Source organism: Ammodytes marinus (assembly GCF_949987685.1).
Source record: "Ammodytes marinus genome assembly, chromosome: 5".
Classification (NCBI taxonomy): Eukaryota; Metazoa; Chordata; class Actinopteri; order Uranoscopiformes; family Ammodytidae; genus Ammodytes; species Ammodytes marinus.
The window spans coordinates 10,046,249-10,059,497 of NC_137234.1; the positions used below are offsets into that span (position 1 = coordinate 10,046,249).

At 40.9% G+C, this 13,249-nt stretch overlaps 2 protein-coding genes across 2 annotated transcripts; both read left to right on the top strand.

The window, feature by feature from the left end:
• Window positions 1-1,467: 1,467 nt before the first annotated feature.
• On the top strand, window positions 1,468-2,928 carry aplnr2 (apelin receptor 2; the record flags this gene model as incomplete). Its single annotated transcript, XM_080028532.1, has 1 exon — window positions 1,468-2,928. One exon carries the CDS (start codon window positions 1,468-1,470, stop codon window positions 2,926-2,928), a length of 1,461 nt encoding a protein of 486 aa, XP_079884658.1.
• Window positions 2,929-3,868: 940 nt separating this feature from the next.
• On the top strand, window positions 3,869-12,627 carry hdac10 (histone deacetylase 10). The gene is made up of 21 exons (XM_080028655.1): window positions 3,869-3,925; window positions 4,077-4,213; window positions 6,151-6,285; window positions 6,643-6,739; window positions 6,915-7,012; window positions 7,594-7,698; window positions 7,797-7,865; window positions 7,961-8,087; window positions 8,398-8,463; window positions 8,575-8,634; window positions 8,777-8,866; window positions 9,062-9,168; window positions 9,272-9,339; window positions 9,528-9,729; window positions 9,911-9,965; window positions 10,109-10,191; window positions 10,866-10,925; window positions 11,035-11,116; window positions 11,240-11,428; window positions 12,088-12,247; window positions 12,335-12,627. Exons 2-21 carry the CDS (start codon window positions 4,134-4,136, stop codon window positions 12,427-12,429), a joined length of 2,028 nt encoding a protein of 675 aa, XP_079884781.1. The 5' UTR covers window positions 3,869-3,925; window positions 4,077-4,133; the 3' UTR covers window positions 12,430-12,627.
• Window positions 12,628-13,249: the final 622 nt, after the last annotated feature.

Genomic DNA, 13,249 nt, shown 5'->3' on the forward strand with positions numbered 1-13,249 from the left:
TTCAGGAATATGCAGAATAATGGCCTTCTGAATACATTCATGAAGGCTTCCTCCAATACTTTCACTCTTCTATTCTTTTGGTTCAGACAATGAAAGTGAAGACTGTTGTTTGTCCACTGTGTGTGGGTTGTTACGTTTCGACCAGTCTGTACACACTGTGTGTTTGAACATGTGAAAAACTGACAAAAAGAAAGGGTGCGTCTGTGTTTGCACAGTTGTGTACAGTATTGGCATTTGAGAAGATTCTACAGGCCAAAGGATTTTGGGCGGGAGAGTGTGGGATATGTTTGTGTGTCTGCTTGTGTGTGTTGGGTTTGTGTGCATTCGTAGGGGGAGGATGAGTGGTGTCATTGTGTCTCTTGGGAGGTGTGTGTGTTTGTATGGGGAGGGGGTGGGGGGGTTTTACTGTTTACCGGTCTCGTAACTCTCCGCTGGGGTGGTCTGGTTTGGAAACAAGAGAAAGGATGGTGTGTGTGTGTGTGTGTTTCTGTGTAAGACAATGCTATATATTGGGACTTAAATGGAGGGCACACTGGCATAGTACTGATGCAGTGATTGAGAGAAGGACAACAGGAAAAGTCACAGAGGCTGTGTTTTACTCCACAATGGTCATCACTCTTTTCTCAGCACCTCAGAGAGGATTTCATCCCATCAGATGACGAAGTAGCCTTAAAGGTAAGAAGTGTCTGCTGTGAGCTTCAACATATTTCCTCTCAGGACAAGGCCCTCATTTGAGATAGCGAGAATGAGGCAACTTTTGCATTCAAAAGTACAAGCAATGAGCTCAAAATACTTTAGTATAATGTTGTTAAAAATAAAAGCGGAAACAGACAAAAGATGTTATATTATTTGCTCCTTAGTTAATGTCAAAAGTTCACTATGAGACCATTATATTTATTTGGAGCTACTCTATTATTGCAATATGAGAATGTATTGTACAGTATTTGTTATATCCTGAACCTTCCTCATTTGGTTTTAGGCCCACAATAAAATGATCAGTGGAAAGTGCTCAACAGAAGAAAAAGTTGTGCATTAGAGTCAGTTTAATACTTTTAATATAATCTGGGAGTTTGTCTGTTTCAATAATCTAATGCCATTTTGTAGTTGTTCACTGATTGTTTACAAGACTCTTTGAAGATTCGTCAAAAATTCCTGAACTGAATTCCTGAGCTGGATGTTTGTGTTGTTACGAGCTTCGCATGTGCAGTATTTCCAGTATTTGTGCCTGTTGCAAAAGTTTAAGAATTTCAACGTTTTTTCATTGACATTTCAGACCATCCAGGAAGAATCCAAAGTAAACGGGACTAATCTACCTCGGGGTCCTGCATCTTATATCTAAAACCAGTGCCCCATTTGGAGGAGTTTGGACACTTCTGCGACACTGACCAAACTTCTCCCGGGAAAAGGAGCCTCCAGTGATATAATGGCAAACTATTTGATGTAGAAACAAAGGAGTCGGACGCACAGATGTCGGATGCTTGGGACTTCTCCACCTCCCCCTCCCCTTCTCCCACTCCCCTCTCCCACTGCGACTACAGCGACTGGTCTCCCTCCTACTCCATCATCCCCGCCGTCTACCTGTTGGCCTTCCTGGTGGGTTGCCTCGGTAACGGCCTGGTGCTGTGGGCCTACCTGGACCGAGCTGAAGGGGGAAGAAGGAGAGCGTGGAGAGGGGACAGAGCAGGGAATGGAAAGCTCTGCTGCAGCAGAACCACTCTGCAGAACATTCACAGCGCTGGTGCTTTTCCTCACAACAAGAACAAGCCAAACTCCTCGGGACAACGCTGCAGAAACTCCTCTCACTCCTCCACCTCTTACCCTCCCTCCGTCCCTCGCCCCTCATCCCGCTCCCTGACGGACTCTCTGATAGCCAGCCTGGCGTTGGCTGACCTCTGCTTCCTGGTGACCCTGCCGCTGTGGGCTGTCTACACGGCCATGGGCTACCACTGGCCTTTCGGGCAACCTCTGTGCCAAACCAGCAGCTTCCTCACCGCCCTCAACATGTACGCCAGTGTCTTCAGCCTGAGCATGCTCAGTGTGGAGCGCTACTGGGTCCTGACTGGACGCAGGCACTCTGGCCAGCACCACGCCCACGCTGGGCACGGCCGCGCCGGCAGCAGGGCCCTGTGGATACTGGGAGGGGTGTGGGTGCTGGCAGGGGTGCTGGCGCTCCCTGGTTTGCTTCTGCGGTCGGTCAAAGAGGTGGAGGTATACCCTGAGTTTGGGGATAATGACTGGCATATAGAGCCAACTCACCCCACAGACTCTGGATCAGTCTTCCTCTCCTGCCAGATGGATTACTCCGTGCTGATTGGAGCAGAGCTTGAGGAAGCGGATCGAGAGAGGGCAGAGATGTGGTGGGCGGCGGCCTTGAGTCTCAAATCCACTCTGATCGGCTTCCTGCTTCCTCTCATCATCTTGCTGGTCTGCTACTGCTCACTGGCCCGGCTCCTCAGCAGACATTTTGGACAGGGCCCTCGTCCCGACCGCAGACGCCAGAGAAGACTCCTCCGGGTCATTGTCACTCTGGTGCTGGCCTTCTTCCTGTGCTGGCTGCCCCTGCACGTCAACAAGACCGTTGCTATGCTACTGGAGTTTGGTTTTGTCCCGTACTCCTGCTCTTTGGATCAGGTTTTACTGGCCGCTCACCCGTACGTCACCTGTCTGGCTTACCTCAACTCCTGCCTCAACCCTCTGCTATATGCCGCATGCGACCCGTCCTTTAGAAAGAGATGCAGAGGGGTTCTTCTCACCCCATGCAGGAGAGGAGGAGGAGAAGGAAGGGAGGGAGAGAGGGATGAAGGAGAGGAAGAGAAGGAGGAGAGGAGCTCAGCTTTTCCCAGAACGCAAGAGGAAACGGCAGACAGGACAGAGGAAGGAGAAGGGGAGAGGGTAAAGGTGGAGGAGGGTGGGCTGGGTGATTCCTGAGGCCAAATGAATCATGGGAAAAGGATCCACTGCCCCAAGTGAAAGAACTCAATCATATCTCATTTTACATTGGGGAGCCAGAAAGCCAAGTCATTCTGTTTGCAGCTTTGCGATAATTTTATGTGACAATCGGAAATAGACTGAATTCCTAAAGCGGCCTAAAGTCAGACTCTGAAGGAAACTGGGTCAAATGTCAATATAAACAAACTTTATCAAATGAAATTACATGAGTTCATGGATATAATTTGCCTGCTTCAAATCATTTCCCAGAGTAATGATTCACCAACATCTGTCTGAATGTTCTCGTCTTCTGATCTGTCTATATTTTGTACTTGTGAAAAATTCTTACAGTTGGTTTATTGATTTGTGTTGCACTGTTGTTTTCTCTATTAAAGGTCAAGGAACATGTCAAACCCACATTTGTCATTTGTGTTGGTTTTTTTTTTGGGGGGGGGGGGGGGGGGGGATTCTGGTTGAAATTAAGAAAGCACAAAAATCAAGCAGCTCTTTGGCAAACCAGGTAGGCCTATGTCCAATTGGTAGTTGTATTCATAACTTCATCTTTAAAAGAAATACATGTAAAATGGAATAAGGTTACTTTACTAATGATAATATAAAACAAGGATTGCGTTGGGTTGTTTTGCATTTCTGTCCAAACCAAAGCAGCTTCTCAACAGTAAGATCAAAGTTTTTTTCATTTATTGATAGCTAACAAACACAAGGCTACAACTACCGCCAACCCTGGTTGTGTAGCAAAACGATTGAGATTATATTCTATTTTATTTCAAAGAAATGACACTTGTAAGTGACACTGACTGGTCACAGAACATGCTCCAAGCCAATATTTTGATGTTTTAAAACCTCCTTCCAGAGGGTGGCGCTCATGTTCCATGAAACAGTTTGACAACCTCAGAAAAATACTCACAGAAGACTTGTTTGACTTGTTGGACTCTCATGTGGACTTAGGGCGGATGATTGTTTGGACGTACTATAAAAGGTTGGTACCGGTGGAACATGCACACTCAACATACTTCACATAAAATATAAAGGGAAGATTCTCCCTGTACATTCATAGCTACCTGTGCAGAGAACGATGAATAACTTAAGCAGCTCACAAACTGATTCTTCATTCAACCTCATCCACACAGTTTAGGAAACGGTTCTCTGCGGGAAGGAAAGTCTTGCACAGCAGAAACACAGCCGATATGTCCACAGAAGTGATGAAGATGGATACAGCGTTAATTTACGATGAGGAGATGACCAAATACAAACTGCTCTGGCCAAAGTAAGTAGACTACACGACGGCGGTATGGAACCACACATGTTGATGCATATGTTCCAACTTCCATATCATAACTATGTTTCGAGCGTGGATAACGTAATAATGTAACCCATTTGTATCACTCTACCATTATAAATTTGGAACCTGCTGTAGAGTTGGAAAGATAAGGACAGATTCGGACTGCATGCCTTTCTTTATAGGTCCATGCCTTTTATATAGCGTACTGTGGTCCATGCTGCATGCTGAGTGCTTCATTATTGCCGTTATTGTAACCTATTACTGCCACAGTGTTTAAGATGTCAAGTGTTAAATATTTGAAGAATATGATCATAAATAATCTATATATTGTGCAAAAATGTCCGATTTAATATAGTATGTGGACGCTACAGTGATGTGTTGTTGTAACTAAGTGGTAGGAACTAAAGTTCTGGTTTATTGTAGCTGGTCCGGTCGGTTAGTGGGGTGCTCCCTCACTGTCATTGATTTGTGAATATTTTCATACCTGAATTTCTTCATATTCTGAGAAAAATGTTGAACTTCCTCGGACCATGCGTACGTAATTATACATGTTTGGCTGTCTTAGAAAATGTAGATACACACTTTAGAACAAAGTGCATAGCATACTAAAACCACATTACTTTAAAAAAGGCATATAGAATATGTTCATGTAATAATGCACTGGCCCAATGTATTGAATAACCTTGGCGATTTCATCATCATAAATGATTATATTTGTCATAATTAAAATATTAATATAAAAGCTGAGTTCCCAGTCCTAGATTGCATTGCAGCATTATCAGAATGTCCACATTAAAAAACTGTTTGGTTTTATTTATTTATTTATTGTTTGCATTGCTATTTTTTCAAATACAATGTTTTGTACTGATTTCATTATAGTGATTCATTATTAAAAAAAAATGCTTTTAAGAAGTAAGTAACATTTACTTATATAACATTTATCGAGACACAGTCACAAAGTGTTTTACATAGCAGAGAAGGCAATAATAACAGAAGATAAAAATAAATGTCTTTATTTTCTATTGATTTGCATAAATACTTCGTATAATTATTCACAAACTTGTTCATTCATTGACAAACCCTAAGGATACATTTTTTTTATTTAATCCTAGGGGAAGGTTCAGTGCTTCTTGACATCCTGTTTTTTTTTACCTCTGTAATCTTTTCTTCAGGCTGTAAACTACTAATCACTATATTTTAAACAGAAATTTAAATCAGATCATTCAATAGTTCATAATATGCACGTATATTTAACCCATTGATGACGGCTGCTGCGCGATGCCACATTGGCTCTCCTGCCTGATGCTGCGTCGCGCAGCATTATTACTTTATCTAATTTTCATGGCATTCCCAGCATAGAATGCACTGTCATTGGTTCAAATACACATGAGGTGTGTTTTGTTGATTTTTTTAAGACCACGTGACCAGCCAAAAGTTGTGTGGTTTGCCGAAAATCATGTCAATCAAAAAAATAAAAAAAATAAAAATAAAACAAAATAATAAAAAAAATACGCCAGCTATGTCGGCGACAGAACAGTTAGTGGCGTTTGGTGCGCAGAATCAAGGTCTACTATAGACTACTGACGAAAATCACACAACACATTGCATCTATTTATTAACAATATTTAATAATTTTCTAATTCATCTAATTTTGACGATTTTTAGAAATATTTGTTGGTTTGTAAGCGCTAAGGGAGCATGTTTAAATAAAACCTGTAAACCTTAACTTTTAAATGTATTTTATTTCATGTTTCTATGTGCTACACAGGCTTAGATATTAAGGTTTTGGTAGACTTGACAATTCGTACTATTTTTTCAGAAAACCCTCAGGCATTAAGGACATGCATCCTAGATTGCCATAGTCATCAATGGGTTAACTCCAAAGTCAACTGTATTGGACATTATTATTGTTCTTTCTCCAGCCCTGCGTGTGAGATCGAGACACCTGAGCGTCTGATGGTGATTAATGAAGCTTTGAAGAAGAACGGTCTGTCTGATCGCTGTGTCTCCGTACCGGTCCGCGAGGCGACTGATGAAGACTTCCTGCTGGTTCACAGGTCAGTCCTGAACCCAATGCAATGTCTCCTTGAATGGTTCAGTCACTTGTCTACCTCTTTATGCGGATGAAATACCTTAACTTCACTCAGGTATATTTTATTTTACTGGGTCCGACAGTAGTTATGGGACAATGTAAAACATTATATTACACGATTACACTGGGCAAAAATATTGCGATTTATGATCATCATCAAAATATTCTTTAAAAATCCTCAAATGACTATTAAACATACTGAAATAATTTGAAGTCATTTTTTGTTAGATAAAAATGTATTAGTGTTGCATCATAGATAGGACAGATGTTTTTTTTTAGTACTGCAATAAATTCTTATAATGCCCTTATCCCTACCTGACAGTAAGGAATACTTGGAGGCCGTGAAGACGACTGCCAATATGAATGTGGAGGAGCTGATGGAGTTCAGCAAACAATATAACGACGTCTACTTCCACCAAGTTAGTCCAGCACTTAGTATTCTCACTATCTGACTCGCTGCTGTAAACAATTACCAGTATCTCCCATTTGTTCATTCGGTGGTGGTGACTTTGACAATTCTCATGTTGAGGTGTTCAAAACAGATCAGCTTCCCTCTCCCTTCTCACCCCTCCTCTTTCTCATTTACTGCCATAGAACATCTACCACTGTGCCAAGCTCTCTGCAGGGGCCACACTGCAGTTAGTCGACAGTGTGTGGACGGGGAAGGTGAGGAACGGCATGGCTCTGGTCAGGTGAGACCATTAACCTGTCTAACCTGTCTGACACCGCAGTCATGATGTGTGTGTGTGTGTGTGTGTGTACGAGTCCCTCTTTGAGTGTGTTGTTCTGCTTAAGTACTGTAAAATCTAGTCAATTTATTGATACGTTAATAGGCGTGATTATAACCATAGGTGTTTTGCTTATTTAATAAAAAAAAAAGTTAATAAAGAAAAAGAATATTCGGTCATAGACTATAGTCACCTTCATCAAACGTTTATTTTTGGAGAACTTTCAGAGAATATTTTGGGATTTGTGGGAATACATTAGCCTGGAAATCCAGACTGAGCTAATTTAAATTTGCCAGTGGCAGGTCTGGATTTCCAGGCTAGGACTGAATAGCATTTCAGACCGACCCGACGGAATATTAAATGTTTGTTTACATCTTCACAAAATCTGCTTCCTTTCTACTTTTTATATTTTTCTAAATTAAATACCAAGCATTGCACCTGCATGTCGAGCAGTTAAGACGTTACCTCTGTGTATGGACGTCTACGTCTTTGATGATATGACTCAAGTCATGGCATGAACATAACTTCTCCATCAATGTTGACAGACCACCAGGACACCACAGTATGCGCAGCGCTGCCAGTGGATTCTGTGTCTTCAATAATGTTGCCATAGCAGCTCAATATGCCAAGCAGAAACATGGGGCTAAAAGGTAACCTGATATTATTATTTTTTACATTTTTGTTTATTATTTCTTGCACAACATACTTATTTATATATTTTTTAACATTTGCATAAATATATTGACAGGGTGTTGATAGTTGACTGGGATGTACATCATGGTCAGGGGGTGCAATACTCTTTCAAAGATGATCCGAGGTAAGCCTTTTCCAAAATGAACAATTCTGAATTGTATAAGTTCAGATGTTATTACAGTATTCAAATCTGCATACTACATGTTTTCCCTGCAATAGCGTGCTCTACTTCTCATGGCACCGCTTTGAGCATCAGAAGTTCTGGCCTAACCTTAAAGAATCAGACTACGACTATGTTGGCGAAGAGGGAGGGACGGGATTCAATTTAAATATTCCCTGGAACAAGGTGAGTTGCCACAGAAATACTGTTCCTTTGGAGTTATTATGAATCCTTCATTCTTTTTCTGCATCATTTTTGAGTCAGACCACCACATAAACTATGCAGATCAAACGAGCAGCTTTTCCAAATTTTAAAGCGGAAACCAGATAAGTGTTCTCATTTTTTGGAATTCAGGTTGTAAATTGCTAAATCCATTATTGAATGACAAATTAGGTGCTGGTTGATCATTATGGACTCAGTGTTTATTTTTTATTTTTTTTCTGATTTCAAGTTTGCTGTGATTATATTTTAATGATGTCCCATTTCAATGTTTCAGGTGGGAATGACGAACAGCGACTATCTTTCAGCCTTCTGTCACGTCCTCTTGCCTATCGCATATGAGGTTAGCCATTTTTTTGGGATAATATAACATTTTGCTAACAGACAGCGACGTGTTTGGAGATTATTTATCTGAAAGTGTCCTTTATAAAAAAAAAATTGTTTGTTGTTACAGTTTAGCCCAGACTTGGTCCTGGTGACCGCAGGCTTTGACGCCGCCATTGGTGATCCAGAGGTAGGCTTACTAAGAAATGAATGAGGATAAATCAATGTTTGATTACTGTAAAACCAGTGCGTCCAGTCTTTTTGACGCTAATAGTAGACATAATACTGACTTTAGATAGACTGATTGTAACTTGGTTTTTTTTAATTTGCAGGGTAAAATGTGTGCCACCCCAGACATCTTCGCCCACCTCACTCACCTCCTGATGAACCTGGCAGGAGGGAAACTGTGCCTTGTGCTGGAGGTCAGGCCACACAACACACAGTATAGTCAATGTCAACACAAACAAACCAACCAAACAGTCAAATTTAACACCATCAGCTCTGTAGTTTGTTTCTCTGCTGTGCATTGTACCCGATGTATTTTTCTTACAACGGTGCGTTTATGTCTCGAAGAACGTTGGGTTTTACAAGCTATTATTGTTGTGACCGTTTTCCAGGGAGGATACAACCTGACCTCACTCCAACAGTCGGTGTGTCAAACCGTTCACACGTTGCTCGGGGATCCTGCGCCTCGACCTGCATACCTGGAACCTCCCTGTCACAGGTGAGTCTCACCGTCAGTCAAATGCTTGTGGCAGACTGTGGACATCATTTTGTGTGTGTGTGATTTTATAGCTTTCGTGAATTTATTTCTTTATATTTTCCAGCGCACTGGAGTCCATTCACTGTGTCCGATCAGCACATAAACCGTACTGGTCCAGCCTCAGACATGCAGGTATGCCTAATAACGTCGGTATAAATACATTTATGAAAACATTTATGCAACATATGTGGATTTACCCTTTAATTAGCCCTTGTATCAACAAAGAGAGATGGGGATTACTTCTGTTACCATTGTTGGAATCACATTATTTTTTATATTCACTGCTTTATAAAATATACTTCATTAAATTTTTCTCTCAGCCGAGCTCCCCACCTCTATTAGCACACAGTGCAATAAATCAGAAAAAGTTGGAGAAATGTTGGAGAAGGAAGGAGAGGAGGAAAGCGTAGAGGAATTGGATTGGCCAGAGCCTCCGACACGTGTCAGCCCTCCTGTCCGCACGTCTGTCGTCCTACCTGACGACGTGCCCTACCCGGACGGCTGCAAACGCTTCAAACTCGGGTACAGTGCTATGGCTACTAGTAATGGTTCCTTACAGTTAACATTATTTGTAGTTACCACCGTTTGACAAATGTAGGGTTTTTTAGTAAGAGGATGAATTCAAAAGGAACATTTATGATCAGGTTTTCATTTCCTGTATTATAAACAAATGTTTAGTGTCTTTCATTATTATTGTCCTCAGAGCTGTGGATGACGGCGCCCTTAAAGCCCTTATGGACAAAATGGAGATGAACCAGGTAAAACGCAGGATGCTGTCTGTTTGTGTCTTGTCTGTTTGTGTGTTTGTGTTGGGATCTGCTTGTGATAACAGTGTTTTGCTTGTGCCGGCCTGCCATGAGCTACATAGCTGATGTCATTATGCTTAATTACCGCCTCTCAGATCTGCAATGGCTTGGCGCTGGTCCGTGACGTCTCCATGGCAATGAAGTGTGTTGTCCAGCATGCTTCATCTTTTCCCAACCGGTAGGCTATTACTATGTGAAATGTAATCAATGTGTAAAGGGATTGAATGTTTTTAACTGGAGGGAGGGGGGGCAGGGCAGAAGTGTCTGCCAAAGGGTAGCATAAGCTCCAAACTCCTAAAGCTCATTATTAAACAAGTAAAAATGTAAATTTGTGTTTTACTCTAAGGGTTAAGGGGGGTTATGTTAATGACTATTTCTCTGCCCGGAGCAGTTCCTCTATGTAAACCAATATGACCAAAAACGCTCCTTTTAAATCCACCAGTGGTCGTTTTTCCAGTTTGCTTTTTGTACTGGTTAAACAACCGATTGAGCTTTAGTTCCCACATTTTTCTAAAAGTATTTCATTCAAAGCTATTTGGCTACTACATAGCTAGTTAATGGGCAGATATAGAAGAGGTATCCGTCTTTCATCTTACTCTCAGAAAGAAAGTGAGTAAACATTTTTCTTTAAATGCAGAAATAAATCTTGAAATTAAACAATGCCTACACGCTTCATGTAATTTGTGTTTCTTGGGTTCATTTGTTTGTTTTTTAAAAATTGTATCCACAGTTTTAGCACCAGACTAACATTCACCGAATATGTGGAAACTACCAGGTAACCTACCAGTGATGTTTCCACGCTTACTAAAAGCTATTTTAATGTCTATTCGATCCCGCTCTCTCCTGACACAGGGTTTTGGTCGTATGTGTTGGAGACGCAGAGGTCCAGGACAGTCACAGCACAAAGGATGGGTGATTATCATTTTGTTTCTCCCTGAATTAAACCGTGTGACGAAACTTTTAACCGATTGCACAAAGACATTTGTCTACAACATAATGACAGGAATCTTTCCATCTTTAGGAAAACACTCACCGTGCATTTCAGCAACAAGGACTCAGAGGAACTGATAGGCAAATATTACCTCCCTGTGTGTCTTAAGAAGGTACTGCCAAATGTTGCACTGGATGCAGCTGGTCTCATAATACTTCTAATATAAATGTATATATTTGTATTTTATTTTAGTGGAGGAAAACATGGCTTGTGTATTTGTTTTGTCCTCCCTCAGGGCTGGAGTGATGCATCCTGGTTCACACAGGCTGTGCTGGGCCTCCTCCTGCCTGTGGGATACCAGTATGACCCCAGTCTGGTTGTGTTGGCCCGGATGCCTGATTGTGGGCTGTGTGACAGTGTGTGGCAGCAACTAACGGCCGTGCTGCAGGGCCTGGCACAGGGACACACACTGGTGCTCGTGCAGGTAAGACGGCTGCTGGGGCAACATTAGTAAGAATAGAATATGCAATGGGTTGGATCCATAGAGAAGATCAAGCCTATTTTTTTTTTATCATGTAGTGACTTATTTTGGACAGTTTTGTTAGGTTGTGTATTTGCTTTGATTTAGAGCAATTCATTTTACTTGATATTTTATTTCATCTTTATATAATTTATGTCTATTTAGCAGATCAGGTCAGATCTCATGCTCTTATTTTGACCTGCTAACACAAATTGATACCGCCGTCGTAAACCACGGCTTATTGTAGTAAACTAGCCATAAGGGCACTGATCGGCATCAGTTCTGAAAAAGCAAGTTAACCGAGTAGGACATTTTTCTGACCAAAGCCAGACTGTCACAGAGGCATAACAAAAGTTTTTTGATTATTTTTTTTGTTAATACGTTTTGAGACGACTGACTGGAAATTAAGGACATCATTTGGAACATTTAATTTTGCACCTGTGGATTTTTTTATTAAATATATTGTCTAATAATTTACGTCTGCCTTGTTTCATTGTGCGATTTCTCTGGAACTAGTACAGAAGTAGAGAAGTACAGAAACTCTACGTGCTGCAAGAGTGGCAAAGGAAGTTATATACAGTAGGTTGCCACTACAAGTGTGCTCAGTAATTGTGTCATTTCAGGAAGGGGAGAAGGCTTGTGTCGGCCCCACAGCCTCCACTCTCCTTGGGCAGGCTGCGCCCTCTATGGGGAAGTTTCACGCTCCTCCAGTAAAGGAGGTGGAGGCGCTGGAGAGACTGAGACACAAACTGCAGGCGGATTGGAAGCTACTGCGCAATACAGGTGAAAAATAACACATGATCTGATGTCCACATAGTTTAAAATGACCTGAGCCATGTTTTAATAAGAAGTTCTGTCTCCTATGAGCAGCACCAGAAACCGGAGGAGGGGATGAACCTGATGAAGAATTCCAATCAACTGTCTGGTTTAAAAACTTAATCAAAAACACTTTGCCCTCAAATTAAACTGTATGATCAGAATGGATTTAAATATTGCGAACCCCCTGACTAATTGTCAAATAGATTCACAGGATGTACATGAAAGCAACTCAATCAAAGGTATTCAGATAATTGGTTTTTATTAAAAACATTTTTTTACATCAGTAACGTCTGAGAAAACTGCAATAAAGTTATGAATTATGATGTTTTTTATTGTTGTTGTTGCCCTATTATGTCGCTTATTTTGTAAAAGAAAATAATAAATAAAGGCTTTACTAATTGCCGATGACGGATTCATTTCAATATTTCCGTTCATCTCCTAATGTTTATACATGGTTACCAAATGGAAGTAAATCTTAATGTTCATTCTTGACCGCAGTTAACAGTATATGATGAAGAGACACTAGTGCTGGAAGGTATCCAAGTACATTAAAGTAAAAAGTATAAAAGTCACGAATGACTTTACAAAGCATGGTTTTATAAAACTACAACTTAATTATCAGTACGTAAATGAGGTTAAAAAGTGAACTTGTTGACTGGAAACTCCTTAACCAATTGCAGCATTGAAGTACTGCTTAAATGTTAATGCTTTATTAATAGTGATTTACACTTTCATGAATATATAGTATGCACAGATTATTCTGCATAATGAGTTGGTCTATTTTTTTTTTACTTGAAGTACATTTTGACAATAATACTCATGTGATTTTTTGTACATTTTGAAAGATTGCCTTTCCCTTGTAATTAGGCATTTTTATGTGTGGTACTGCTGCTTTTAAATCATCACAATACTTTTGAACCCATAAATCCATAGGTTCAGTCATAAGCTTTTGCAGTGCATCTTATG